General features: G+C 47.9%; 2 protein-coding genes across 2 annotated transcripts in view; one reads left to right on the top strand and one right to left on the bottom strand.

Annotated features, from left to right (window-relative positions):
- HSPE1 (heat shock protein family E (Hsp10) member 1) overlaps positions 1-9,014 on the bottom strand; it is a 46,918-nt gene extending 37,904 nt beyond the window's left edge. Inside the window, exon 1 of the mRNA XM_086955426.1 lies at positions 8,730-9,014. Within this exon, the coding sequence (XP_086811552.1) occupies positions 8,730-8,732 (3 nt within the window). The 5' untranslated portion in view covers positions 8,733-9,014. The remainder of the gene's footprint in view (positions 1-8,729) is intronic.
- An 824-nt stretch (positions 9,015-9,838) lies between these two features.
- The window catches only part of HSPD1 (heat shock protein family D (Hsp60) member 1), a 141,258-nt gene continuing 123,490 nt past the window's right edge, over positions 9,839-27,606 (top strand). The window contains exons 1-2 of the mRNA XM_086955424.1: positions 9,839-10,005; positions 11,205-11,380. Of these exons, the coding sequence (XP_086811550.1) occupies positions 11,207-11,380 (174 nt within the window). The 5' untranslated portion in view covers positions 9,839-10,005; positions 11,205-11,206. The remainder of the gene's footprint in view (positions 10,006-11,204; positions 11,381-27,606) is intronic.

Raw genomic sequence — 27,606 nt, 5'->3', positions numbered from 1 at the left:
CTCATCGCAGCAACAGACGACATTCGAACTCTACTAGACAATGGAGACACAGTCGCCCTCATCCTCCTCGATCTCTCTGCAGCCTTCGACACAGTCTGCCACAGCACCCTTTTACAACGCCTCAAAAACATCGGAATACAAGGAAAAGCACTTGAATGGATCACCTCGTTCCTCACCGGAAGAACGCAGAGAGTCCGCCTTCCACCATTCAAGTCCGAGGCCACTGAAGTCATCTGTGGTGTACCACAAGGATCATCACTCAGTCCCACCCTCTTCAACGTATACATGAGCCCCCTTGCGGCCATCGCTCGCCAACACAATCTCAACATCATCTCTTACGCGGACGACACTCAACTGATCCTTTCTCTCACCAATGACCCCAGCACCGCCAAAACTAACCTACATGAAGGAATGAAAGAAGTTGCCGAATGGATGAAACACAGCCGTCTGAAACTGAACTCAGATAAAACAGAAGTCCTCATCTTAGGTACATCCCCCTCTGCATGGGATGACTCTTGGTGGCCGGAAGCCCTTGGAAAAGCACCCATCCCGACAGACCACGCTCGGAACCTAGGCGTCATCCTGGATTCTTCACTCTCAATGAACAGACAAGTCAGCGCCGTATCCTCATCCTGCTTCAACATTCTTCGCATGCTCAAAAAAACATTTCGCTGGATCCCCACCGAAACCAGAAAAACAGTCACCCATGCTCTGGTCACGAGCCGACTGGATTACGGACACACCCTCTACGCAGGTACTACCGCTAAAATCCAGAAGAAACTCCAACGAATCCAAAACGCCTCAGCCAGGATCATACTAGACATCCCGCGAAACGAACACATCTCTGGCCACCTGAAAGACCTCCACTGGCTGCCCGTCGATAAGAGGATCACTTTCCGACTGCTGACCCACGCACACAAATCACTCTACGACATCGGACCAGAATGCCTCAACTCTCGACTGTCCTTCTACACCCCCTCCCGCCAACTTCGCTCTTCCAGCCAAGCCCTCGCCACTGTACCCCGCATCAACAAGACCACTATGGGAGGAAGATCCTTCTCATACCTTGCAGCTAAAACATGGAACTCACTCCCCACTTACCTCCACCTTACCCAGAACCACCTAGCATTCAGAAAGCAACTTAAAACGTGGATATTTGACAAGTAATCCTCCTCCCTTCCCTAAGCGCCTTGAAACCCTCTGGGTATGTAGTGCGCTATATAAATTCTTTGACTTGACTTGACTTGACTAGACTGTGGAATTTGGGAGAATGGTTAGAGTCTCTGCTTCGGCTCAACATCCTATGATTCTGAGCGAATCACGTATTCTTCCAGTGCCTATAAAAAAACATGAATGTGACTTTGCGTAATGTAATTGGTGTTCATAGTAATACCTTTGGGCTGAGTTTGCACTATACGAAAACTGCAGAAAAATGCACAAAGTGGTAAAAATAAAGCTTTAACATAAAAAGCAAAGACAAAGCAATGCCCATGTAGTGGCTGATTTGTACAAACAGAAAACTGAAAAACTCGATAAATCACATCTTCCCCCACTTAAATTATGCTACCTCACGCAATAATTAAAACTACTTATTCTTTATCATTGCTTATGAAAGCCCTTCCAAATATGTGAGCTCTGTATATCAGTAGTACAAAAACCTTTTGTGTTTGCTTTTAGAGTGTATATAATGTTGCTGTATTCAACTCGGGCCACATACAGGGTTTATATGACAAATGACTTGCCCCTCAGTTAATTATTGGTTCATGATTAAAAAGGGTCATGTTAAAGGAGTAATTATTAACAGTGGCGTAGCAAGGTCAGGTGGTACCCAATGCGGAAAATTTCTGGTTACCCCCGGCTTAACAAAATAGCAAAAATGTGTGTTTAAAACACATTTTTGCCATTTTGTCGCCCCCCTCAGCACCTGGCCCGCACCTCCCCCCTTCCTATGCTACTGATTATCAATGCATTGTTATAATGTAAAGTATTAATTTCGAAGCTTCCATGTTTTAAAGAAATATGCTTTTTTATTTTGGAGAGTTAATCATATTGTATGTGATTTGTTGTAGAATTTACTTTTTCAGTGCTCTGCTCGTGCACTAAGAGCCAAGCCAGACCTTTGGCTCAGCTTTAATCTCCTTGTTAATTTGTTGGCTTGCTCACCTCTATCATGCTGTATATGATGACAACAAAGGTGCATTTGTGCTATGGGACTCAGCTCCTAGTAGTACAACGGCTGAGGATACACGAGAAAGATATGCACATTACACTATGGACTAACCAGTTACCAGAGGGGCAGTGGATGCTGGATATCCATACACCAAAAAAGGCGATAATCAGAAAAGGCAAAGTAATCCACACAGTGTCATGCGCTGGGCAAAGCTGCTTTTGAAGTAGTAAAAATATTCCAAAAGGGTAATAATGGGAACTGGCGGCACAAGCAATATACATGAATCATTTTACTTTATTTTTGGAGGAAGGGGTAATATCTATTGCTGAACAAGTGCTTCCCACGAGGTAGGAAAGATATGGAAGAATAATCAAGGCTGGCAACTGGAGCAAAAACTCTACAAACTTTAAAAGGCCCTGATTCAACCTACTCCTGCTGGGCTAAAAGAATCCAACATTTAGAGCAGGGATTCACACCCCTACCCCGGTTAGGCTCTCAAATGTGGACGAGCTAAAGTTGAAAGAGCCCTAGACGGGTTGTAGCTCAGACCCTAGCTAGAGGCGCAAAATAAGAAGGGCTTGGTAGGTTGCTGCCATGACAGCACAAAGCGAAGTGGCTTGCCTTGTGTTACCCTGCTGTCCTCATCCCTCCAGGAACACCCAATATTTTTCATAGATCTCAGAGACTCTCCTTTCCAATATACATAATGAGGAATCCTCCTGGCCTTCCAGAATTTCTTCCCAAAACAACGTTCACTTTACTACTATTGAATTACATATCAGAATCCCTCACCTCTCCCCCCAAAATAAAGAATATCGTGAAAGGAGTATTGCCCTGCTTCCACTATTTCGGTTAGGACAGTAGGTTAGCACTGATTTTGGAAGACCTCAACGTGTTCAATCTTTGCCCAGCTCTTCTTTGACCTGCAATCAATCTTGCAGTGCTTGTATAGCTCGACGTATCACTCATGATGGTATCCAGGCGCTGGGCTGCAGGTTTTGGGCAAAGAGCCAGGACTTGAGTCACTTCCTGAAGTCTGTCAATGAGGGTGCTGTTCGGAGGTGAAGGGGGTTCCTGGACTTGGAGGCAAGGTGGAAGGACAATCTTCTGGCGCAGAAGCGGCGGCTGCGCAGCGTCCATGCGAGGGCAAGGTGAGCGGAGTTTTCTGGGTGGTCAGTGGAAGTTCAGGCGGTGGTTTATGTATAAAGGTCCATGGTCATGAATGGCTGTGTAGGTGTGGGTCAGAAGCTTGAACTGGATTTTTTCTGGATAGGGAAGCCAGTGGATGTCTCAGGTGCTGGGTGTTGTGGGTCCTTTTCGACAGGTTGAGAATCAGTCTGGCGGCTGCTTTCTGGATCGTCTGGAGTCTTGTCATGATTTGCTGGTAGTGCCTGGAAAGAGTGCAATGCAAAAGTCCAGATGGCTAGTGATTTGGGCCTGCGTCATTGTCTACCTGGTGCTGATGGGTAGCCATTTGAAGATTTTATGGAGAATGCAGCGAGTGTGGAAGCAGGCTGCGGAGATGTCGTTGACCTGTTGCTTCATGGAGAGTCCAGAATGATGCAGAAGTTGCAGGTGTGGTCTTTCGGAATGGGACTAAGTCCAAGTTCCAATGGCAACCAGGAGTCGTTCCAGAGGGAGCTGTGTCTGCTAAAGATCAGAACTTCAGTTTTGTCCGTCTTGAGCTTCAGGCAGTTGTCCTTTTTCTAGGTTGATACGTTCTTCATGCAGTTGTGGAAGTTGGCTTTTGCCGTGGTGGGGTCCACTGAGAGCGAGAGGACAAGCTGGGTTTCATCAGCATATGAGATGATGTTAATGTCACTGTTTCTGACTATGTCCGCTAACAGTGTCATATAGATGTTGAAGAGGGCTGGACTGAGGAACAAACCTTGAGGGACGCCGTAGATAGTGCACTTGGTCTGCGAGGTGAAGGGCGGGAGCCGGATTTTTTGGGTGCGACCCATGACAAATGAAGCCATCCATCTAACAGGGTCGTCCTTCATTCCGATCTGGTGCAGTTGATTGAGGAGGCTACAGAGAGGTCGAGAAGGTTCAGGGCAGCTGATTCTCCTCTGTCGAGTAGTGTGATGATGTTGTCTGTTGCAGCGACCAGGGCAGTCTTGATGCTGTGGTTGGCTCTGAATCCTGATAGTAAGGGGTCGAGCAGGTTGTTTCTCCCCAGATGTTCGGCTAGTTGAAGGGGGATGGCCTTCTCCAAGACTTTGGCAGCAAATGGGAGCAGTGAGATGGGGTGTTAGTTCTGGAGATCCCTGGGGTTTGCAGTGTGAAAAAAACACTTCCTAAATGTTAAGTGCTTGGAACCTTTAAGAAGGGGTACTGAGATCAAGTCCCATCACTAGACTACTACTATGTATAAGATGATACTGATTTTACTTGTAAGTGGCGAGAACCCGTGGGAAAGATGGATCCGAGTGGGAACAAGTTGACGGGCAAGAATTTAGTATGAGAAATCTGTCAAAATAATTTTTCCGAAGAAAATGAATATTTGGTTGGATCTGGAGCAGAGGCCAGGTGATTCATTGCCAATTCTAAAAATTCCTGAATCATTTCAAGTGAGGTTTGGTAGACTTTTGCATATATATTGAGCCACATTAGTGAGCAAGGGTAACACGCCCGCCTTGCGGCATGGGAATAGTAATGCAGCCCTGCCAAGTGCCACACATCAAGAATTAGAGTAGTGCATTTTAGGGTTGTATCAATTTTTATTATTGGAGAAGAAAGAAAAAGGAGTACAGATCATTCGCCTACAACTAGTGGCCGGCGAAGGGGGGGGGGGGGGGGGGGGGGGGAGGGGGGGCGAAACAAATGTTTAACTTTAAAGAAAGAAAACATGAAACATTACAAATCATGCCCGTTTGCTATGTGAGGACGTCTGTATCGTTCCGCTCCACCCATGCTACAGTTTAAGTGTTGGGTTGTATGCCATCTTTAAGGCGTAGAATTCGTAAGTATATTAGGCAGGTGAAATCACCGAAAGTGTTGAATAAGTATTTTAAACAGGGAACCCAAGTCTTCTCAAATTTAGGGAGCAAATGATTTACTACTGCAGTTAGCTTTTCCATACTTAACAGATTACAGTGTTTGTGTATCCAGTCTGAATGGGTGGGTGTGGAGTCAGTTCCCATCTTGACAGCAAGGCTGGTTTTGCACAGTAATGTCCCTCCCTCTGGGGGATTGGAGTGGGTATGTCAAAACATCGGGGGTCTTAGTAGGATGTAGCTAGGGAAGCTGCGCAGTCCAGTCTGAAACATTTGGTCTATATCCGCAAGTATCTCTTGCCAGTACTGATGCCGTTTGGGGCAGTGTCATAGCAAGTGAGATAATGTGCCAGAGTGACCGCAGTGTCTCAACATTTGCCTTCACATCCCCGTTTCCACCTAGATAGCCAGGAAGGTGTGTAGCACCAGTAATGCACTAGCTTAAGCAGTGTTTACCTTCCGCCTGCACTACAGGCCGAAGTACGGGCCCGATGCAAGATGTCAGTCCATTCCTTATCTGTGAAGATTCACATTCTGACGCCTATCGTGTTCTGGCTGGCGAGAGTAGAAGGTGAGCAGAAATGTTTAAAAAAATTATAGACATCTCACAGCAGGCGCCAATAGCCAGCGCTAAAATGATGTATGGGGTCTGCTTGCGTGGGGGCATATCTCAGGTTGAGTCACCCAGTGGTAGTCAGCTGCATATCGCCACCGCTCCTGGTCTGTGAGCCCGAATTCTCGTTGGATTCCTTGAGAAGTCCTGCAGTTCCCGTTCATCAGAGAGGTCCCCCAATACGCTTACAATTGACCTCTTGCCACCGTGAATATGTTGAACCAAGCATAAACCGGAGGAAAATCTGCATTCCCTATGATCAGGGTAAGGGGGAGATCGGAGTAGATAGACCCTTAGGAACACTACACTTAGTTTGTCCCAGGCCCAATTTGTGGCCCTGACTATCGGGGGGAAATGTACACTCCCGATAGACTGTTCTTACACAGAATCCAGGGTATCTTACAGATATGAATACCAGCAACAGCCTGGTCCAGGAAGCACCAATGTTTCTCTGTGAATGGACGTTGCCACTCCACTAGAAATCTTAATTGTGCCACCTGATGGTGGCGCCTCAGGTGAGGTATCCCGTATGCACGCTCCATAGCCGAGCAGCGCATTTTAGTGCTGGTGGCTGCATTCCTGCATTACTATGCATTAGTCACACTTTATAGCTTCTTTGATCTCCTGCATGTGCGAGGAGGCACTGTAAGAATAATAAACACAATACAACACAACTGGTCACGCTCAGGCTTGCTTACCACGTTTTATTCTAACACAAATATACTAGTTTTCCTGCATTTGTACCTATCACTTCATATTCATGAAAAAAAAATACTTCTGCTGACTGCTGTGAGCCAAGATGGTGAGCTTGATATATTTCTTAGGTAGAAATGTGCAGCTATAGAAAGCATTATTTGGAAGAACTTACATAGTGGATAAAAAGTCACAGCTCTTTTTACTAATCAAAATGTTTTAAGTCCTGTGACAGTATGTGTCCTAGGGTGAGGAGCAGCTGGCTGAGAGTGACAAATTGGAGGGAGGAGTGCTTGAATATGGAGGTCAGCTAAACCAACGCTAAGCATAATTGACATCCTCCCAGAACAGGCCTTAACGTACTCCCTTATTCCCCACCCAAACAGAGTTGTCATCATTAAGAGGAATGAGCACAATAACACAACAGACAAGTTTCAAACATTTTTGCCAGACTCTGAAGCGTGGCAGTATAGTCTACACAACCATTTCCATTGATTATAATTTTTAATACACTACTACTAACTGCAACAGTTTCCCACTTACGCTGCTGGCCCTTAAGTTTCTGGCAAGATTTATGTGACGCAGTCCATATGACAACTTCAGTAAGTCCTAGCTTTTTTAACAATTACTTAAAATTTGAAACTGCAACTATGTGATCTATAAGCAGTGCTAAAAAAAAGGTATGAATACGGTGCCAGATGGACTGTGAAACCCACTATTAAAAACAATCATACAAATATTCACATCTTTAAAAAATACAGAAATAAAGTAGTTATCCGAGTCTAATGGGATATGGAAAAACTAGTTTCAGTACCTAGCAGCCCGTCCTTCACAGTTACTGTGCGTGCTTGGTTAATGTTAAGGGTTTCAGAGTGATCACAATTTGGGATTACATTCAGGGACCACCTCCAGATTACACATCACATATCCTATTAGTTGATAATTTTCTTAAAACAGATCAATAACAGTCAGTCTAATGTTCAGCATGGTGTTGATTGGGTCCATGGACTCCACGAGTGCATGCCTGCAGGACCTACTTCCCCGTTCAAGGAACTCCCGTCTTATTAGAACTCTTCGTTGAACCATCAACGAGGGACAAACACAGACGATGTGAAGCAGAGATTCAGGCCCCTGATGGCATAGACGGCAAGACTGGTCTTCACTTTGACCGGACATCCTTCATTTTGGCATGAGGTCTAACATGGGTATTTCTCCAAATCTTGGGGCCAAAAAAGACTGATATTTCCGGTTTTAAGGCGCAGCTAGCAGGGCTGATTCCCTTAAAGTGGAATACGATTTCAACACCAGGAACGCGTGGTGATGTTTTGACAAGGTATCTTTGTCTGCTATTCAACTTTGCAATTTTGTAGAATTATTTGCAAGCTTCTTAAATATTTGCCCAGAGATATTAGAGTTCCAAAGGTCACCCAGATCAAGCGTCGTAATGCTGTTTTATAAAAAGGTCTTGTAAGCACATTTGCAAGTTAATTTCAGTCCAGACTAGATTTGCCAGTGTTTTCTCCTGCTCGCAAGTTAAAACATAGCTTTACGAACGCCGCCGGCCTAGCAAGTGCCTGTTTTGTAAGCAGATATTCTAGCCACATTTGGCCGTCTTGTAGAGCCTAAAAATGTGTTTGTTTATCTGCTCATCGCACATAGGCACACTAAAATTCTGTAAGTGTCACACATAAGAAAGCTGAAAACTTGCCAGCTGTTGTAAGATCGTCTTGAGTGTCTCGTTGCTCTAATGGGGGTATTTTCGATTATGTTTTCCTCGTTTTCACTGCTGAATTTTGCTCATGAGAATGTGTCACTCATAGCCCAGGAACGTCACTACTAAATGCACTAAAAATTATGAAAATGTCACACATACGCAAACTGAAACCTTGGAAGCTATGTTGTTGGATCACATGACCTGAAGAACATTAACGGAGTGCCACTGCAGTCTACAGGAACGATGTAGTGAGAAGAGATCATAGGGGTGGGGACAATCCACCACGATATTTAAAATAAAAAGCCAAACATTCGACACAGTTGATCAGCCATAAAATTGTTACTTCGTCGCAGAGCACAGCACTGGAAAGGTGACTTTGGTGGTAACATTTTCAAACCTTAGACAACAGAATACAATGTGCATAAAATATTTAGGCAGCTCTTGAGAAAAGTACGCTGTTCGTCGAACCGAATTGAACAGACACACAAAACAAAATTAAAGAAAAAAGCATTAAGAACACACGAAATCAAGGACACTTACCATGGTGATGCTACAGCGTCTCGACCCCTGCACACAGTGATCAGAGTTGCGCTACAAGACAACACGTGTGTACCCACTGCGCATGCGCTCTCCTACCCGCGAGGTTAGAGGTCACGTATGCCGGTATTTAATTTACAGAAAACGGCTTGATTTTTGCTACCAATTTATGACTCCTACTACGCACACAGAGTCAGGTAGCTCGTGCTTTTTATACAGTTAATAGAGGCTCGTTTCACAAGGCGCGGTGCCACGAACTCCAAGAATTTCGCAACATCGCCTCTGACCTTGGCACACGCGAGACTTCCAGAAAATTCTCGAGTTCGAAGCCCCGGACCCGGCATAACGTATAACCTCATGGCAATGAGGAAACCTCTTTTTGACATTTACCGCAAGACAACTAGACTACGCAACAAGGTTTCCAAGAGCAGCCTTGTTTGGCTAACAATGAGTCTATGGTATACTGTTACACAATTATCACTTTACCGTATGTAACATAACGAATGCCTCTGCAATCTGTTGCTCGTGTAACGTTCTCAGTTTGTATCTTTTCTGTTCCTATTGTGAAGCGCTCTGACACCTTCGGGTAAAGTCCGCGCTATATAAAATTGCATAAATAAAATAAATAAATAAATAAATACTGTGAGAGGGTCCATTGAAGTACTATACCCAACATGGCTTGCGCCGTTAAATAAAGCTATCTGATTGACTCGTCCATTCTTCTGATGTACTAGGCCGGGCATTTGCGTCATTGGTGGGTGATGTCGAGGGCTGGCTACGCTTCCAGTACATGTAATTGTTTTGCTGTTTTATTTGACTGATTAAAGTAGATGCATTGACTACGTCTAGTGTACAAAATGTATTTGATTTTGAACAACCGCGTATTCTTTATTTTGGAAAATAAAGGAGGAATACAGACCGGGCATGGGTTTCCTGTATACGTATATTTTTAAATAAATGTAAATTTATAATTATTTGTCGCTCAGTTCACTGTTTATTTTTTACAAAGTATAATATTTTTCTCCAAGAGAGTAAAGATCTTATTTGTTTAAAAAAAATTCTTGCTATCACTTCAGCAGTACTAACTCCCACTCTAAGATGGCGATTTGGCTAGGTGGGAGGAGTGACGTTCCCCATTGGCCGAGGGCGGGCCAGATCATGCTCGTTGCCGGGTGGCACGGCACATGTGCGTTGAGCCGGGTATAGAGGTCTCTGCATTCAGCGCCACTCTACACTTCATCTTAGATTCTTACCCTGTCAGTCCGCGCCTCCAGCTAAGGTAAGTATTGACAGGCGTGTGCAGCCCTCGTTATAGATATATATTATAATTTGAGGTTAATGATAAAAACCAATTAGCAAAGGTAGAGGAAGGAATTATTAATACATAGCAGGAAAAGGCCAACGCAGTAAGTTACCCTTGGCATTTCATTAACGTTTCTTGATATTTCAAATAGTGTGTATTTGGTAACTGAGCTAGTTAAAGATGCGTTCATTTCTTAGTTTGATTGACGTGCTTGTATAACCTTTTCGTATTAAGGTACTTAGATATAACATGAGGTCCACTTTGCGGGGTATCGATAAACCTTTGAACGAAAAAGGAGAATGTTTACAGGTAATGTGCCATAGTTTAAAATCTACACTCTTACAAATTATTAAAACATTCTTGTGTCCGAGCATTTCTAAACCTCGCAGACATTAACTCGTGCGTATTTCAGGTTGGAAGGTACCGCAATTTATAAATCTGCTTGTTTTTTTGCACGGGAGGTGGTGATTCACGGGATCTTGGTTAAATCAAACCAACTACCGTTGGAGAACTTGACTGCTAAAATACCTTATGTAAATAAGATTTTTTTTTTTTTAAGCAAAACGGCGGCGCTCTCTTCAAAAAATCGCCGTTGTTGATTAGAAGCGGTCTTTCATCTGAATGGCTGTCATTGCCCCCAGTGTTACCTGCTTTGGCCACGCCCTCCTCCGTTGTATGCTGCATTAGTTTTGTTTGACCTTGTCACATGTCCTGATGGAAGGCACATGTCCATGGTCTATTGGGCGGAGCAACTCGCAATGCGAGTATTGCTGTACGTTAACCCACTCTTGCTTTTAGGCCCTAGTCATAGCTCGAGTTGTAGTTTATCTGTGCAAACTTGACCAAACGCCAATGCGAAACGTTTCACTGTTTTTTCGAATGTATAGTTTCCACTTTGTATTATAGTATTAAAACTATGCAAGTAAGTAATTCCTACCGTGGACAAATACAGGTTATGGAATGATCTGCTGGTGCCGCAGTATATAAATATGATCGTAACTTTCCGACACTTCTTTAGCACGTTTTAAGATTTGAAACAGTAAAATGCTGTACAAATAAACCTTTTCATGTACGCGTGAGTAAGTTATCCCAATATCAATTTTACATTTACAGTAGATGCTCATGTCCTGTTGTAAATATGTAGTTCTTACAATATTTTTGTTAACCGTTTGCAGAAATGTTGCGTTTACCATCAGTTCTGCGCCAAATGCGCCCAGTATCCAGAGCACTGGCTCCTCACCTCACACGCTCGTATGCGAAAGATGTTAAGTTTGGTGCAGAGGCTAGAGCCTTGATGCTCCAAGGTGTGGACTTGTTGGCAGATGCTGTGGCCGTTACAATGGGACCAAAGGTATGTTTAATGTGCTTAACTTCATTTTATAATCTACTGTTTTTGAAATGTCCGTACATAGATAGCGCTTTAACGTTAAGTTTGGAATAGGTGTTTTTAGGGAAGACATTTTTAAACTTGTACAACATTTTTATTGATTTCATGGATTGTGGCCATACAGGTAACCGGCGAAAGTAAACCTGGAGACAAGCGATTACATTTGAATATGCCAAGAAAACATAATTTAAATGAGTGCAATGCACTTTAACCCATCCATTAAAGTGTTTTAAATATGCTACTGTTCTTCAGTGATAGGGCAAAAATGTATGAATGAAGCCCCTCTCCCGTTCCTCCTCCTCATCATCATTATCGCCTTAGTTTGCAGGTCACACTACTTTTCACAAGTGAAGTTTTTGTTATCTTGTTGAGATGAAATTCTTGTTCATGTCTTATAAACGCTGCAACACCAAGTTCAAGTTTAGCACCTGTATAGCGCACTACTCACCCAGAGGGTCTCAAGGCGCTTGAGGGAGGGGGGTGCTTTACTTATCGAATATCCAAGTTTAGTTGTTTTCTGAAGGAGAGGTGGTTCTGTGTGAGGCGGAGGTGGGTGGGGAGAGAATTCCAGGTTGTGGCCGCTAAGTAGGAGAAGGATCCCCCCCCCCCCCCCCCCCCCCCCACCCCCATGGTGGATCTATGGATGCGTGGAATTGCGGCGAGGGCTTGATTGGACGATCATAGTTGGCGGGTGGGGGTGTAAAAGGACAGGCGCGTGTTGAGGCATTCTGGTCCTAGGTCGTAGAGGGCTTTGTGTGCGTGGGTGAGGAGACGGAACGTTATTCTTTTGCTGACGGGGAGCCAGTGGAGGTCTTTCAGGTGATCGGAAATGTGGACTTGGCGGGGGATGTCTAGTATGAGTCTGGCTGAGGCGTTTTGGATGCGTTGAAGTTTTTTCTGTAATTTGGCTGTGGTTCCGGCGTAAAGGGTGTTTCCGTAGTCCAGTTGGCTTGTGACCAGTGCGTGGGTGACTGTCTTTCTTGTTTCGGTGGGGATCCAACGGAAGATTTTTTTGAGCTTATGTAGGATGTTGAAGCATGATGATGAGACGGCGTTGACTTGACTTGTCTGGTCATAGAGAGGGAGGAGTCCAGGATGAAGCCCAGGTTACGTGCGTGGTCCGTAGGTATGGGTGCGTTTCCCAGGGCCGGTGGCCACCAAGACTCGTCCCAGGCGGAGGGGGATGAACCTAAGATGAGGACTTCCGTTTTTTCCGAGTTCAGTTTTAAACGCTGTTCTTCATCCACTCGGCTACTTCTTTCATCCCTTCGTGTAAGTTGGTTTTGGCAGTGTTTGGGTCTTTGGTGAGGGAGAGGATCAGCTGGGTGTCGTCTGCATAGGAGATGATGTTGAGGTTGTGTTGGCGCGCAATGGGGCTCATGTATACGTTAAAGAGGGTGGGACTGAGTGATGATCCTTGTGGTACGCCGCAGATGACTTCGGTGGCCTCTGATCTAAAAGGGGGGAGGCGGACTCTCTAGGTTCTTCCGTGAGGAACGAGATGATCCAGTCCAATGCTTTTCCTTGTATTCCGACGTTGCTGAGGCATTGTATAAGGGTGCTATGACAGACTTCAGTGCAGTAGGCCCTCTGTGATTCACATGTTTACAGTATTTATCAGCAAAGCATAGCCCTTAAAACAGTCACCCAGAGGGAAGCCGCAATAGTGGCTGCCTTATCCTAGCCTTTGAGGGCACTGGCAGTGGTGACTGCCTGATAGTACTCCAAACGTCGCTTCTGAAAGAATATTTACTACAATGAACATAGAAATCAAATAATTTCTATAACAACTTTAAATTGAATCAAGTAATGCATGAATTTAATAAATACTGAAAAGAAACACATGAAGAGTGGGAAGCAAACAGGACAACAAACTATTAGATTAACAGAACTCAAACATATACATAGTAACTCCACACATAGTAAAGAGTTGGTGGCACTTATTTTTTATATGGTACCAATGCTATTCTTAGCAAAATAAAGAACATTTGCAATAGTCTTGGTACTGTGTGGATGACATTTCGATACCTCTTTAGAATATGGGGGCCATCATCAGGACTTAGAATATAGGCCTGAGAGAAGAAAATGCCTGTTCAGGAAGAAAACAAGAGGAGTACAAAAAGTGGGTGTGGAGAAAAGAGCAAAACAACAAGAGAATCAATAGTAAAATAATTAAGATGAAAAACGGCGGCCTCTCATGCCATACACGTACATGGAAGAATGACGTGCATCCCAAAGATTATGAAGGTGAGAGAACTGCTCTTGCAGCGGAGGAACATGCCCAATCGTGATTAACATGCCCTGCTGTGAGCAGATTGGTGTCCGGGAGGATGGTCTGTTCAAAAAAGGCCTTGTGGGATTGAGGGGTCATGAATTAATTACGAAGGTGACGAGAAAGTGGGTCAGTAGGCAAAGGTAGCCGCATGTGGCAATTAGTCTTAACCTAGTCGGGCTGAATTCTGCAGCAGCGAAGTTCGGTACCCAAATAGCTATCATAGCTGAAGGGAGGCAACAACTGCAGTGAGTGGCTCCCTCCTCCTGCAGCTCCGGTCAGCTAAATCTACTAAAGGTCGCAGAATCGCAGGCCTGGGTCGTTTCCCACTCGATGCATTTTTTTATTTATTAAATTCATGCATTACTTGATTCTATTTAAAGTTGTTATAGAAGATATGGGGGGGGGGCAGAATGGTTCCTAAATGGAGTGAAGCTGTCCTGATCCCACAAAGACCTGCACTGGGTCTAATCTACATGGAGTACCTGACCAGAGATTCTGTGTTGATGGTTCAAAGTACCAACACTTCCCAGGAGCTGTGAGTCCCATGCAGACTGGCTGGCTTGGATAAGGAAGACCAGTAATGCATTGCTTGGGTCAAGAAACTGAAGATACATTTTGTCTCCAGTGAACTGGTTAATCCTCCATTGTCCGCATCCACCCATAGAATTCCTATATTTGCATCCCTGTGGGTCCGGGGGGGTGTCCAGCCGTCTTCAGCCCGGCTTGCTTGAATCCTGTGGCAAAGTGAGCAAGGGACTCACGTCTGAGCATACCCTGCCACACTTATGGTATCCGGGCTGAAGACGGCTGGAATGCCAGAAACCGGTCCTCGGAAGCTTGTTTCCGGTCCAGGGAAGACATGGCTTGGCAGTTCAGGCTGGACTATTCCCATGAGGCACAGGGTCAGACTGATTTGCATATAGCCATGTCTGAACTGGGGTGGCGGAGTGGGCTAAAGAACGGTGATGGATTAAACCCAGATCTTTTGACTGGGTGTGAGTGTTTGATTCAGATGCTCCGTCCATCACCACCCCCTTTTTGTATAGGAAAAAAGCTGACACCATAGTTTCCAAAGAATAACCATGGGCCACTGTTGTATAAAATCGAGTGCTTGGGTGAAATATAAGTACTCGTTATTTTCATTGCATAGCTGTGAGAAGGTGGCCTGATATGCAGTGCTCACTATTCTAGTGAACACTATGTATCAGTCCAGCAACCCTTATTGATGATTGGTTGTAAGTCAACCTTATAGACCAGCTATCCTAGTAGCGTGGATACGAGCAGTCTAAGGCTAAAGACTCGAGAGGGCGTGTTAAGCCAGCTGTTTACCACACATATACCCCTTGAATACCAAGTGAAAGGACACCACACAAGTGTTATGAAAATAAACAGTTATTTATTAAGAATCACAACAGCCCTGTACTCTTTATGAGGACAGGGTACTAAGCACAAACCAAAACTCTTACAAAAATACTTAAGTTAGCACAGTATATACAAATGCCCGAGGGGCACGGAAAACCATATACTCTGAAAGTGGAATGCGAAATTACTAGCAGGTAAGTACAGTACTAATAGGCTTTGGAATCGCTAGGACTTGACTATAGAATCGTTAGATTACTTCTAGGAGACCCAGGGGAGTCGGGTGCAGTGTGTGCACTCTCACGCGTGATGCGGGACAAAGTCTATGGTAGCTAGGAATTGCAAAGTTAGTGTTCTCGGGCGAACCCGACCTGGTAGGAGGAAAACGAAAGTGGATTCTGACCCTTGGATAGTGAGGCTATGCTGGAGCACCGAAATGCCGAAGTTACCTAGCCCAGGGGCTGCAGCTGCATAGGACTCAAAGGACGTCGGGAATCCTCGTAGACGGACCAGGAGCCTGGAAGAAAGAAGTTGCTGGCAGGCGACCAGTGAAGAAAGTTCGGTGGATCCAAGCCTGGATCGATGGAAGATGACACCTGAAAGCAGAGGGGACCAAGTTCGAGACTACTAGCCAGTAGTCAGTGGGCACCAGGAGGGCACCGGATGGTAGCCACCTCGACAAGGTGAGTGGGTGACGCTGTGACCGCAGATCTCACGGACCAGGAGGCGTTGTCGGCGACCAGGATGGAGGAGCGATCTGTCCCACGATGGATGAAGCTGTCGGCGTCGCTGGACCCAGGATTGGGCAACAACGCCTTGGCAAATTCAAGCCCACGCGGTGGACCTAAAATGGCGTCTGGAGTGGACCAGGAGGGTCCGGGGTGCCTCTCTTGAAGAAGGAAGCCAGGGCCAGTCTGGAGCAACCAGACCAGCAGCAGTGATGTCGTCGGGCGTCGTGAAGAAGGCCACAAGCCAGCCGGCTAGTAGCCACACAGCGCGGTGAGCACGCAAAAGCAGAATGGCCCCACGCAGATCGTGGAGATGCTGGAGGGCTGATCTTCGGTGCTGGAGCTGCTCAGGGTTGGGGCTTCTCGGACCCCAAAGCACTCACCAGTGGAGCACACGGTGGGCTTGTTACAAAGAAGTCGTGCAGTCTTGGCGATCGTCGGTCCCTCGAGGTCTCGTCGCACTCACGGTTCTCAGCTTGGCTGTAGAGGTCGGAGGTGCCAGGGAAGCCGGGTCTCGTCGAGCTGGGTCGTCGGATTCGTGAAGAAGGACTTGCAGCAGACCGCAGTGTTCTTAGGATGGTGCCTGCGGATGCAGGGTGACTACTCCTTAGCCACAAGGGAGAATCTTGAAGAAGAAATCTTGATGTCCTTTCGTAGAAAGTCGTGTCTTGATTCCAAAGATGATCTAATTTGAACAGGGGGCCCGCTCCCATCTTTATACTAAAAAAGGGGGCTGACCCGGTGACTAGGTCCTGCCTATGGGTGGGACTAGGAGGGGGGTGGTTACACCCCTCTGCCATGCCGGACTTTCCCCAGGCCAGGGGCTGGTGTGCCCCTGGAACTGGTTCTGACCGGCCTATGCGTAGTGAGCACAGGGGTGCCACTCAGCAGTCACCTTCCTGTAAAGCCCTGCCTACCCAGGATACACAAAACCATGTCTGGGACGGTGCTAGCACCGCCCTGGACAGGAAACCCTTTGTCCAAGCCTCCCTCGCTGGAAGGACTCCCAGCAGCAGGAGGTCAGACTCGTGTCTGTGGTGGCAGCATCCATTTTGTGGAGCTGAGGCTTTAGTTAACTTTAACCGGGGTTCACAGTTACATACATGTCGTGTCCCTCTAGAAGGGTGGAATGCTAACCCCGTCGCCAGAATTGGCGAGGGGTTAGTATTCCAATTCGTATGACACCTTACTCGACATGTTTTGATAAAGCAATACCAAAGTTAGCATTTAATCGCGAGGATTATAATGCACTTAAGAGTATATGGTATGCGATATCATGGAACAGCTATTAGGACTTGGTTCCGCAAGCTGCAGACAGGCTCAGCTCATGCCAGAGCACCATCTCACACGATTCCAAGCACTCTGCCTTCAGGATTGTCAAGGCCTGCCATAGGAGTGACTGATAGGAATCTGTGTGTCCATTTTAGGGTTAGGTATAGGTATGCTACACCTATAGCAAAGGGTGATTACACGACTTTGCCCCAGCTGTCATGCAGCCAGTTGTGTCAAATTTAGGAGACCAGCCAGGGGTGGCATAATACATGCTGCAGCCCTGGGTACACCTATGCCCTGAGTTACAGGGTCTGATAAGGTGGCCCAGTACCAATTGGAAATGCACCTAGGGTACATGGAATCCATTTTACAGAGAGAGCAGTAGGCCTGGGGTCCTGATTGGCAGGGCCCCAGGTCGACTATGTCAAAAACCAGCTAAAACACAGGGCAAAAAGTTGGGGGCAACCATAGTCAGGAGGTACCTTCCTACAATAGCATTATACCAATTCTATTTCCTTATCTCTAAATTATCACCATTTACCTTTGAAAATCTATCATCGGTTCTTACTCTGTAATACCTCATCTGAGTTGCTAACTCCTACCACCCTCTAGTGCAGAGGTATTCAAACTTTTCAAGGTTGAGCCCCCCCAGCTGAATTCCCCCAGATGTTGGGCCCCCCCACCACCCAACCAAAACCTCGGGAATCCGGCACACCACATGATCGACTGCAACGCGCACACCACGGGCCATATCCAGCAAACAATGCTCAACACAACAAGAGTGCCTAGAAAACTGCAGGCCTGTGAGTGGGTGTGGCGAAACGACAGAGGCGTACCACACAGCTCAAAACACAATCCTCCAAGGCAAAGGAAGTCATCACAACCCTCCCCATCCATCATGTACACCTTGTCATCCACCAACTCCCCCACCATTCATTCCTTCCCTCCATCTGTGCCCCATCCACATCCAAACCACTTGCAAACCCATCCACCATCCATCCATCCCTCCATCCATCATCTCACCCATCCATCCCTCCATCCACCCCTCACCCATCCTTCCATCATCCATCCATCCCTTCACCCAATCCATCCCCTCACCAATCCATCCACTCTTCCACCCATCCATCCACCCACTCATCCATCCAACCACTCACCCCTTCACCCAAGCTATCCTTCCACTCATCCATCCACTCCTCCACCCATCCATCCACTCCTCCACCCATCCATCCACTCCTCCACCCATCCATCCACTCCTCCACCCATCCATCCACTCCTCCACCCATCCATCCACTCACTCATCCATCCAACCACCCACCCTCTCACCCATCCAGCCATCCCCCCACCCACTCATCCATCCACCCAGGCACTCATCCGTCCACCCACTCAACCCCCACTCATCCATCCACCCACCCATTCATCCCTCCCGCTCTCCACCCTCCCCCCCTCATGCATGCACTCTCTGACCCATCCATCTCCATTCTCCTCTCCTCACCCATCTATGCACACGCCTGCCCATCCACTCTGCCAATCATTCATCCATGTCCTCACTCATCCATCCATCCATCCTCCCCCTCTCTCTCCATTCCCCCCTCACCCAGCCACCCATCCCTCCATCCACCCTTCACCCATCCACTTACTCATCCATCCACTCATCCACTCATAAATCCATCCATTGACCTCTCACCCACCCCTTCACTCCTCCATCCATCCATCCCCCCGTCCATCCACCCTCCTCAATCACCCATCCATCCCCACATCCACCCCTTCACTCATTCATTCATTCACCCCTTCACCCATCAATACATCAATCCATCCATCCATCACCTCTCTCATCCATCCACCCACTGACTCGTCCACCTTCCACCCCCCCATCGGTCCATCCACCATTTCACTGATCCATCCATCCCTCCACCCATCCATCTACCCTTCCAACCATACACACATCCATCCACTCCCATCCATCCCTCCACTCATGCATCCATCCTGTCTCCCACCATCCATCCACCCCTTCACCCATCCATCCATCCCCTCACTCATCCATCCACCTCCCCACCCATACATCCACCATGTCAGCCACACATCCACCATTCCACCCATCACTCCACCCCTACATCCACCACTCCACCCATACATCTATTCACCCACATGGCAACATAACAGACGTCTGGTGGCCGGCTCCACCCGACATCCCTCTCACATTTGATGATTCAAATTTGAATCTGCAGACCACCATCCCTAAATACAGACACTTCGGTGCCCCACACAAAGATCCTCATGAGTTGATGACCGCAGACCAGAGCCCACCGTCCCGATTCATGGCCCAAACCCGGATTGCAACCTCTCCCTCCCTTCCCAAAATAACTGAAGGACACCCGCCCCCACACCCTCCCCCTCACTCCCACCCCCCCTTGAAAGGCTGGGGCCCTGGGCCAGAGCCCACCCCGCCCGTGCCTCAAACCCTCTAGGGCACAGCTTTCCAAACTTTTCATGGTAGGGACACACTTTTTGGAGATGCATCATTTTGGGACACAGCAAGGCAGTATAGCGAACAAGCGTAGTGTAGCGAGCCCGAAACACAGGGGAGTTTGGGGGGTTCTCATGCACTCGGTCTCTCTCCCCCTCTCTCTCTCCCCCTCTCTCTCTCTCCCTCCCTCTGTCTCCCTCCCTCTGTCTCCCTCCCTCTGTCTCCCTCCTTCTGTCTCCCTCTGTCTGTCTACCTCCCTCTGCCTGTCTCTCCCTCCCTCTGTCTACCCTGGACTCCCTCCCTCTGTCTCCCTCCCTTCCTCTGTCTCCCTTCCTCTGTCTCCCTCTATCTGTCTCCCTCCCTCCCTCTCTGTCTCCTTCCCTCTGTCTCCTTCCCTCTGTCTCCTTCCCTCTGTCTCCTTCCCTCTGTCTCCTTCCCTCTGTCTCCTTCCCTCTGTCTCCTTCCCTCTGTCTCCTTCCCTCTGTCTCCTTCCCTCTGTCTCCTTCCCTCTGTCTCCTTCCCTCTGTCTCCGTCCCTCTGTCTCCGTCCCTCTGTCTCCGTCCCTCTGTCTCCGTCCCTCTGTCTCCGTCCCTCTGTCTCCGTCCCTCTGTCTCCGTCCCTCTGTCTCCGTCCCTCTGTCTCCGTCCCTCTGTCTCCGTCCCTCTGTCTCCGTCCCTCTGTCTCCGTCCCTCTGTCTCCGTCCCTCTGTCTCCGTCCCTCTGTCTCCGTCCCTCTGTCTCCGTCCCTCTGTCTCCGTCCCTCTGTCTCCGTCCCTCTGTCTCCGTCCCTCTGTCTCCGTCCCTCTGTCTCCGTCCCTCTGTCTCTGTCCCTCTGTCTCTGTCCCTCTGTCTCTGTCCCTCTGTCTCTGTCCCTCTGTCTCTGTCCCTCTGTCCCTCTGTCTCTGTCCCTCTGTCTCTGTCCCTCTGTCTCTGTCCCTCTGTCTCTGTCCCTCTGTCTCTGTCCCTCTGTCTCTGTCCCTCTGTCTCTGTCCCTCTGTCTCTGTCCCTCTGTCTCTGTCCCTCTGTCTCTGTCCCTCTGTCTCTGTCCCTCTGTCTCTGTCCCTCTGTCTCTGTCCCTCTGTCTCTGTCCCTCTGTCTCTGTCCCTCTGTCTCTGTCCCTCTGTCTCTGTCCCTCTGTCTCTGTCCCTCTGTCTCTGTCCCTCTGTCTCTGTCCCTCTGTCTCTGTCCCTCTGTCTCTGTCCCTCTGTCTCTGTCCCTCTGTCTCTGTCCCTCTGTCTCTGTCCCTCTGTCTCTGTCCCTCTGTCTCTGTCCCTCTGTCTCTGTCCCTCTGTCTCTGTCCCTCTGTCTCTGTCCCTCTGTCTCTGTCCCTCTGTCTCTGTCCCTCTGTCTCTGTCCCTCTGTCTCTGTCCCTCTGTCTCTGTCCCTCTGTCTCTGTCCCTCTGTCTCTGTCCCTCTGTCTCTGTCCCTCTGTCTCTGTCCCTCTGTCTCTGTCCCTCTGTCTCTGTCCCTCTGTCTCTGTCCCTCTGTCTCTGTCCCTCTGTCTCTGTCCCTCTGTCTCTGTCCCTCTGTCTCTGTCCCTCTGTCTCTGTCCCTCTGTCTCTGTCCCTCTGTCTCTGTCCCTCTGTCTCTGTCCCTCTGTCTCTGTCCCTCTGTCTCTGTCCCTCTGTCTCTGTCCCTCTGTCTCTGTCCCTCTGTCTCTGTCCCTCTGTCTCTGTCCCTCTGTCTCTGTCCCTCTGTCTCTGTCCCTCTGTCTCTGTCCCTCTGTCTCTGTCCCTCTGTCTCTGTCCCTCTGTCTCTGTCCCTCTGTCTCTGTCCCTCTGTCTCTGTCCCTCTGTCTCTGTCCCTCTGTCTCTGTCCCTCTGTCTCTGTCCCTCTGTCTCTGTCCCTCTGTCTCTGTCCCTCTGTCTCTGTCCCTCTGTCTCTGTCCCTCTGTCTCTGTCCCTCTGTCTCTGTCCCTCTGTCTCTGTCCCTCTGTCTCTGTCCCTCTGTCTCTGTCCCTCTGTCTCTGTCCCTCTGTCTCTGTCCCTCTGTCTCTGTCCCTCTGTCTCTGTCCCTCTGTCTCCGTCCTTCTCTCCCCCTCTGTGTCTCCATCTCTCTGGCTCCCTCTCGCTCTGTCTTCCTCCCTCTATCTCTCTCTGTCTCCCTCCTTCTGCCTGTCACCCTCTGTCACCTCACCCCAGCTTACAGGGCACACACACAGCCGCACCGAGTACTTTGCAGGTACTTTCACAGGGTACTTTCCTCTGTCTGACACTTGGCTGGGTCTTTGTCACACGTGTGTCTATATCACCTATTGCTCTCACCTGTCACAACTTTCACACCTGAAGTGTGGCCAATCATGAAAACACCAGCAGGTTGTTCAATGAGTAATTCTGGAGTAATTGAATAAGTATACGTTATACAGAAAATTAGCCCAGGAGTGCACATCCAGGTCCAACGACTTCAAACTTCAGGGCAACGTGGCCCGATTGCCGCCACCAAATTATCATGCCAGCCTGCATCCAAGCTGATGGGAAGGGGGGAAACATGATAGCAAAGAGTTCTGATGACCCTGATGAGGTGCACTATGAGGCACTGTCCAGGAATGGCGCGAGGTCAGGCTGTGCGGATAGTATGGGTGCCTTTGAGGGTCCCAGGAACAAGAGGACGTGGCCCTAGCGACAGACCTGCAGACTCTGGCAAAAGAGAACAAAATTGGAGTCTCTGGGCCCACACCACATCCTTGGATTTTGGCCAAATCACAATCTTCTCGTGCCTAAAAACAAGAATGTGACCTTGTGTAATATATGTTAAAGCGATCCAATGCATTCGGATCGAGTTTGCTCTATATAAAAGTGCAAAATTAGAGCAGCTCTGTACCCGTGGTCTCACAGCACGGTGCAATATGTCAGCTTATGAAAGGAAGGTGCTTGGGGGGCGGTATCCACAGACTGACTTTTCCCGGTAAATTAAAATTCACGTCCGTTTTTTCTTCAGGCAAGAAATTACACTCCGGGCGTGGAGAGACGCTTAGAAGCAGTGCGGGGCAGCTGGAATGATACAGGCAGTTGTAAAGGGAGATAGGAGTAGTGTCTGGGTAAGGGGGCAGGGCATTGGTGAAAGGCAGTACTGAAATGGCAAGAAAGCATGGGAGAGACTGGCGAGCCACTCAGAGACGGAGGGTCAGAGAAGCATGTAAATTTGGGGCAGAGCAGTTAAGACACCGCATCTCCGCAACACACCCACACATGGCAGGCGAAGAGCTAACTCTCCCAGGAGGGGGCCAATTCACGGAGTCGACAGCTTCAGCTGCAGTGGGAGGCAAGGGGTCTCCTCTGCAAAAGCTGAAAGCGTGTCTGTTTGTTTGCTTTCATTTTTAGCATAGGAGACTCCTTGCCTGCACTGCAGCCGAAGCTATTGACTCCATGAATTGGCCCCCTCCTGGGAGAATTACCCAGAGGAACGGGCACAAAGGGAAGATCGGAGTGGAGCGCGGGCCCCCCCTGGGATGATGCCACGCCCCCCCAGGGGGGCGCGCCCCACAGTTTGAAGAACCCTGCTCTAGTGTAAGCATTTAGTGCTTAACTTTGTTTCAAACTCGGGGGTACCAATACTGAACCTGAAGTAATGAATAAGTTAATAAAAACTCAAACTTCAAGATGCCAGCCTTGCAGTAAGTCATTCCTCTGATAGAGGAAGTTAACTACATGGCAATCATAAACCACAAGGGCGCCTTTCTGCACACACCAGTGAGCAAATGTCAGACAGTTTCTCAGATTTGTAGTGATCAAGACACTACCAATTCAATATGTTAACATGTGGAAAAAAATCGGCACCAAGTGTTAACGAAATGCTTAGCTGCAGTAGCAGTGCACCGAAGAGTCAGGGAGTATGTCTACTCTTACTTAGACGACTGGCTGGTGAAAGCAAAGCCAAGCTGTCAATGCAAAATGAACATAAACACGGTGATAAAGACCTTACACTCGCTACGTATTTCCATACGCTACGAGAAGTCATCTCAAACATTCTTGGGGGCAATCTTGGATTACCAAACAGCCAAAACTAGATTAGTGGACAAGAGGATCGAAGCAATCGAGTAGTCACCATTACTAGAAGGGGCAACGTCTGATGATGAGCAGTGGGGGAAATGATGGGCACGATGGTTTCCTGCAATCTCCTGGTCCCAAATGCAAGACAACACATGAGACCAATACAATAATGGGTCCAGCAGAACAGGTCGCAGTCAGCCAGGAGTTGAGCTGATCTAGCGGCTGTTACAGACCAGGTTTAAGAATAGATGCAATGGTGAAACCGCAAAACGCTAACAGTGGGGAAAACCATTCAAACCACAAACTCCCACCACAACAGATTCATACCCCATGGGATAGGGTGCTCATATGGGCAAGCTGAACTTCCCAGTTATCTGGAACCTCAAACAAGCAGTACAACATACGTGTGGAAATAAAAATGTTTTTTCTAGCATTGAAGTAGTTTAAAGAAACTTGTGACAGGATGGACATTCTTGACTCTGACAACCCAACGAGAGTGCACTACTTGAACAGGTGGGACAGGATCCTACCCGCCATCAACCATGGCTCAGGACATATGTAGAATGGCAATGGCAAACAAATTATCAATAGTAGCATTTACACCTACCAGGAAAAGAAAACACAGAAGCAGACGGATTAAGCAGGAAGGAAAAAACTTGATATAAAATTGATGAGGTGGCAACTACGCAACTCTGGCATTTTGTGTTTACCCTGGCAAACTTGGGTGCTGGGATCTTGTGGCGCCGGGGTAGTACAGGTCCGTTGCAGTGGCCTCCTGGCTGAGTCTCCAGTGATCTGTGACACTTTCTGGCAAAGTGACAATTTATCTTGGTGTACACAGTCCAGGTATTGTTGCATGCAAGCAGGTTCTTTCTTTCCCCAGTTCACAACAGCAGAACATCTTTCAAGGTTCCAGTTATAAATCTAAAGGGAGAGCAGCAACCCAACCAATTTAATCCCCTGGCAGAATATTTGTTATGATAAAGTTGACTTGTGTGTTCAAAGTTGCAAACAGTCCAGATGAGATCACTTCTTTTATAGGACCGTGACCAGCATATCCATAGAAAGAGGGTGTGGGTGGGAGAAGCCCACTCTAAATGTAAAATAGCTCCATCACCCAGAAGGGTAGAATGGTTTCAGGTAGTAGGCCATAGGAGAGGAAAGTGTCATTTTCCTTTGTTCGCAGAGCTTGATAAAGTGGCAGGAACAGTGCTGCCTTACGTAGCCCTTCATACCATCTTCAGATGAGCACCACCATTGTATTGTGTATGTATTTTGCATCTATGGAGCACGTCATACCCCTGATGATAAAGGACTAAAGAAATCACAATCGCTTATATGTTACGAAGTATACCTTAGAAGGGCCCGATAGGAAGAATTGTTTTTTTTTTACCTCTGAGGTGTTTTGCATGATTAACAGAGGGGTGCTCTCTTCTTGACATCGGTTGCTGTGCTTAAGTGGGTATGTGAAGCTGGCTCTGTATATACTATACCTAAGGTATAGTGTGAACAGAGTGCAGTGGATTCCTAAAGGTATAGCAAAGGCTTAAGTAGATAATACTTTACTCTCTCATGGTTGAGCAATAAGGTTTATCAGGGGGTAGTGTTATGCATTTGTTTTACACACCCAGGCAAGAAATGATGTCTCACACGCAGACTAAATCCAGATCAATTGTTGTAAAAAAAAAAAAAAAAAAAGTTGTTACTTTGTTGTTTTTATTACTAGAACCAAGATGTACTCTGTATTGAAAGTATCACTTATCTGCTACTACGATATTCTTTCAGATAGTCTGTACTGGTTTTGTAGGAACGTACACATTTCTTTGCGTTCAAGAAAATGGGTGGTAAGCTGTTCAGAATACTGGTAATTACTAAAGATTACTTTTTAGTTACATTTCTACTTTTGCACAGAACGAACTAATCGCACAGTTTGGGCATTGTAGTACATTAGCAAGCAGGCTATCTCATTTGAATAATCGTAAGTTACTTTTGTTGCATTACAAGATAAAATCAACAGAACAATTTTCAGAGAAAACCCCACCATGCAGCTCTATGGAATAAGTAGTGTTAAGTTTAAAGGTAAGTAAACTGTTTAATAACTTAATGTTGGGGGTGGGCAGGACCAAGGCTTCTCATGGTTCGGCACTCTAGGTGCACCACCAGGGGCACTAGAGCGACCGGGTCCAGAGCGCCGGGTGCCAATGGGGCACCCCTCTCAGTGCCTGCTCACGGGCAGGCCACATGGTTTTGGAAGGCAATAAGGGCAAAAGGGGTCCCAGGTTAGCACCAAGTCCACACCACCAGCGGTGCCGGGGCTGCTTGGTGCAGGGTGCTTAGGAGGTGTTGGGAACCCAATGGTTTCCTATAGAGGTAGCCAGTTGAGGAAAACGATTACAGGCTGGAGCCAGAAGACTGGATGAAGGGAACCAACAACTGGGGGGTAAGAGGGGGGGGTGAAGTTGGAGAGTTGCTAGACACCAGGACACAGTCTGTCAGGAAGTTCATGCCGCAGAGGTTGCTGGTGCAAGGGTGTCTTTTTGTGTCTCGTTCTGCTCACCAATTCCAGTCAAGGGGACCCTTTGGGAGAAGGCTGCAGGTGTTGAGGAGAAGGTTTGAAGAGGTAGTCTATCGCTGGATCACAGGTCTGGGTCACCAAGAAGACCGTTGTGGGGTGTTGGGCTACTTGGCCTTTGGCATTGGGTGTCGGGGTGGAGTGGTGAGGACTCTCAGTTAAAACTGTATCTGTGGTCCTGGCTTGGGTTGTTGTTGGACAGATGCGGTGTCCATGGGAGATTAGAGTCTTGGGAGGGCAGGTCCATGTGGTTCTTGGAGGCTGCTGGCTGCAGGACTATGCAGTTTCACCTTGCAGGGGTTCCAAAGCAAGAGACCGGCCAGTAGGGCTGGGGCCAAGCAGTTGTCGCCGCCTTTTTCTCTGCAGCGTGGCTTTTTGGTCCTTCTTGTCAAATCTGAATTTTGGGTTTAGGGCTGCCCCCTAAATACTGTATTTAAGTGACATTTTAGGGTTCTCTAGGTAGTAGCCAATGGGCTACTGTCCTTAGGGTGACTACACCCCTTGGGGTGCTCACCCCACGTGGGGGAGTGGACACCATCCCGAACTATGATTAGGGGGTGCCTGCCACCTGCAAGATGGTGGGCGCTAAAGAGTGGGCTTCACCTCACCACGCCTCTGCTGCCTGAGAGCTGGGGTTGGCAGAGGTGGGCCCACCCTCTGGGCTGTCATGATTTTTCCCCCCACCAATGTTCTTATCGAAAAGGGGCGAGACAGGAAGGGGGCCTGCTCCTGATAGGAGAGGCTGTAGGTCGTGTTGCAAAGAAGGCCTCAGAAGGGCCCCTGCCACAGATGGCTCTTCCTGACCTGGAGGAGGTGTGAACACCTCTGCCCAGGAAAGGCTTCGTTTCTGGGCCCATGGAGCAAAGGCTCCCACCCCAGGGGTACAGAAACTTGACTTGTGGTGGTAGGCTGGTGTTCACTAGTCGGAAACCCACAAGTTGTTGTTTTGGTTCAGGGGATCCCCCCTAGAAGGGACCCCTGAGTGCAGGGAATAATCTAACTGGAATCAGTGCAGGTTTTTTTCTCCTGAGCTGTTTGATACTGAACATCCCAGGATTCGGTAAAGCCATAGTGGTGCTGGGAAACTCGTAGTGACCAGTTTCCAGTCAATGTACTCAGTATGGCTTTACTGGGCACTTCTAATATCTAAGAATATCCATAATTATTATAGTTACCTGTCTGCTCATGCATTTAGGACCTCACATGAGATATAGGGCCCCCTGTCTTAATGGTGACTTCCCTAGGCCTCATACAGTGCTGGGCAGGCATGGCGTATCGACTCTTCACTTTTAGCTGCACCACAACACGCAGGCTACAATGGCAATGGTGCATGTTTGTTGTGAGAGAGCTCTGAGGGTGGCATTCATGCTGCAGTCCTTGGAGGCCTTTCCCTGGCTACCATTCCCTTGGTACCCTTTACAAAGGACTTACTGGTAGGCCAGAGTTGTGCCAATTGTGGAAACAATGGTACAGGTTAGGAACACAGGCTTTGGGAACCTGAATGGCGGGGACCCAGGGCACACTCAGTCAAA

Source organism: Lissotriton vulgaris, chromosome 2_1 (genome assembly GCF_964263255.1).
Source record: "Lissotriton vulgaris chromosome 2_1, aLisVul1.2, whole genome shotgun sequence".
In the NCBI taxonomy this organism is placed as follows: Eukaryota; Metazoa; Chordata; class Amphibia; order Caudata; family Salamandridae; genus Lissotriton; species Lissotriton vulgaris.
Note: the sequence above shows the minus strand (reverse complement) of the source record. Positions and strands in the feature narration are given on the sequence as shown.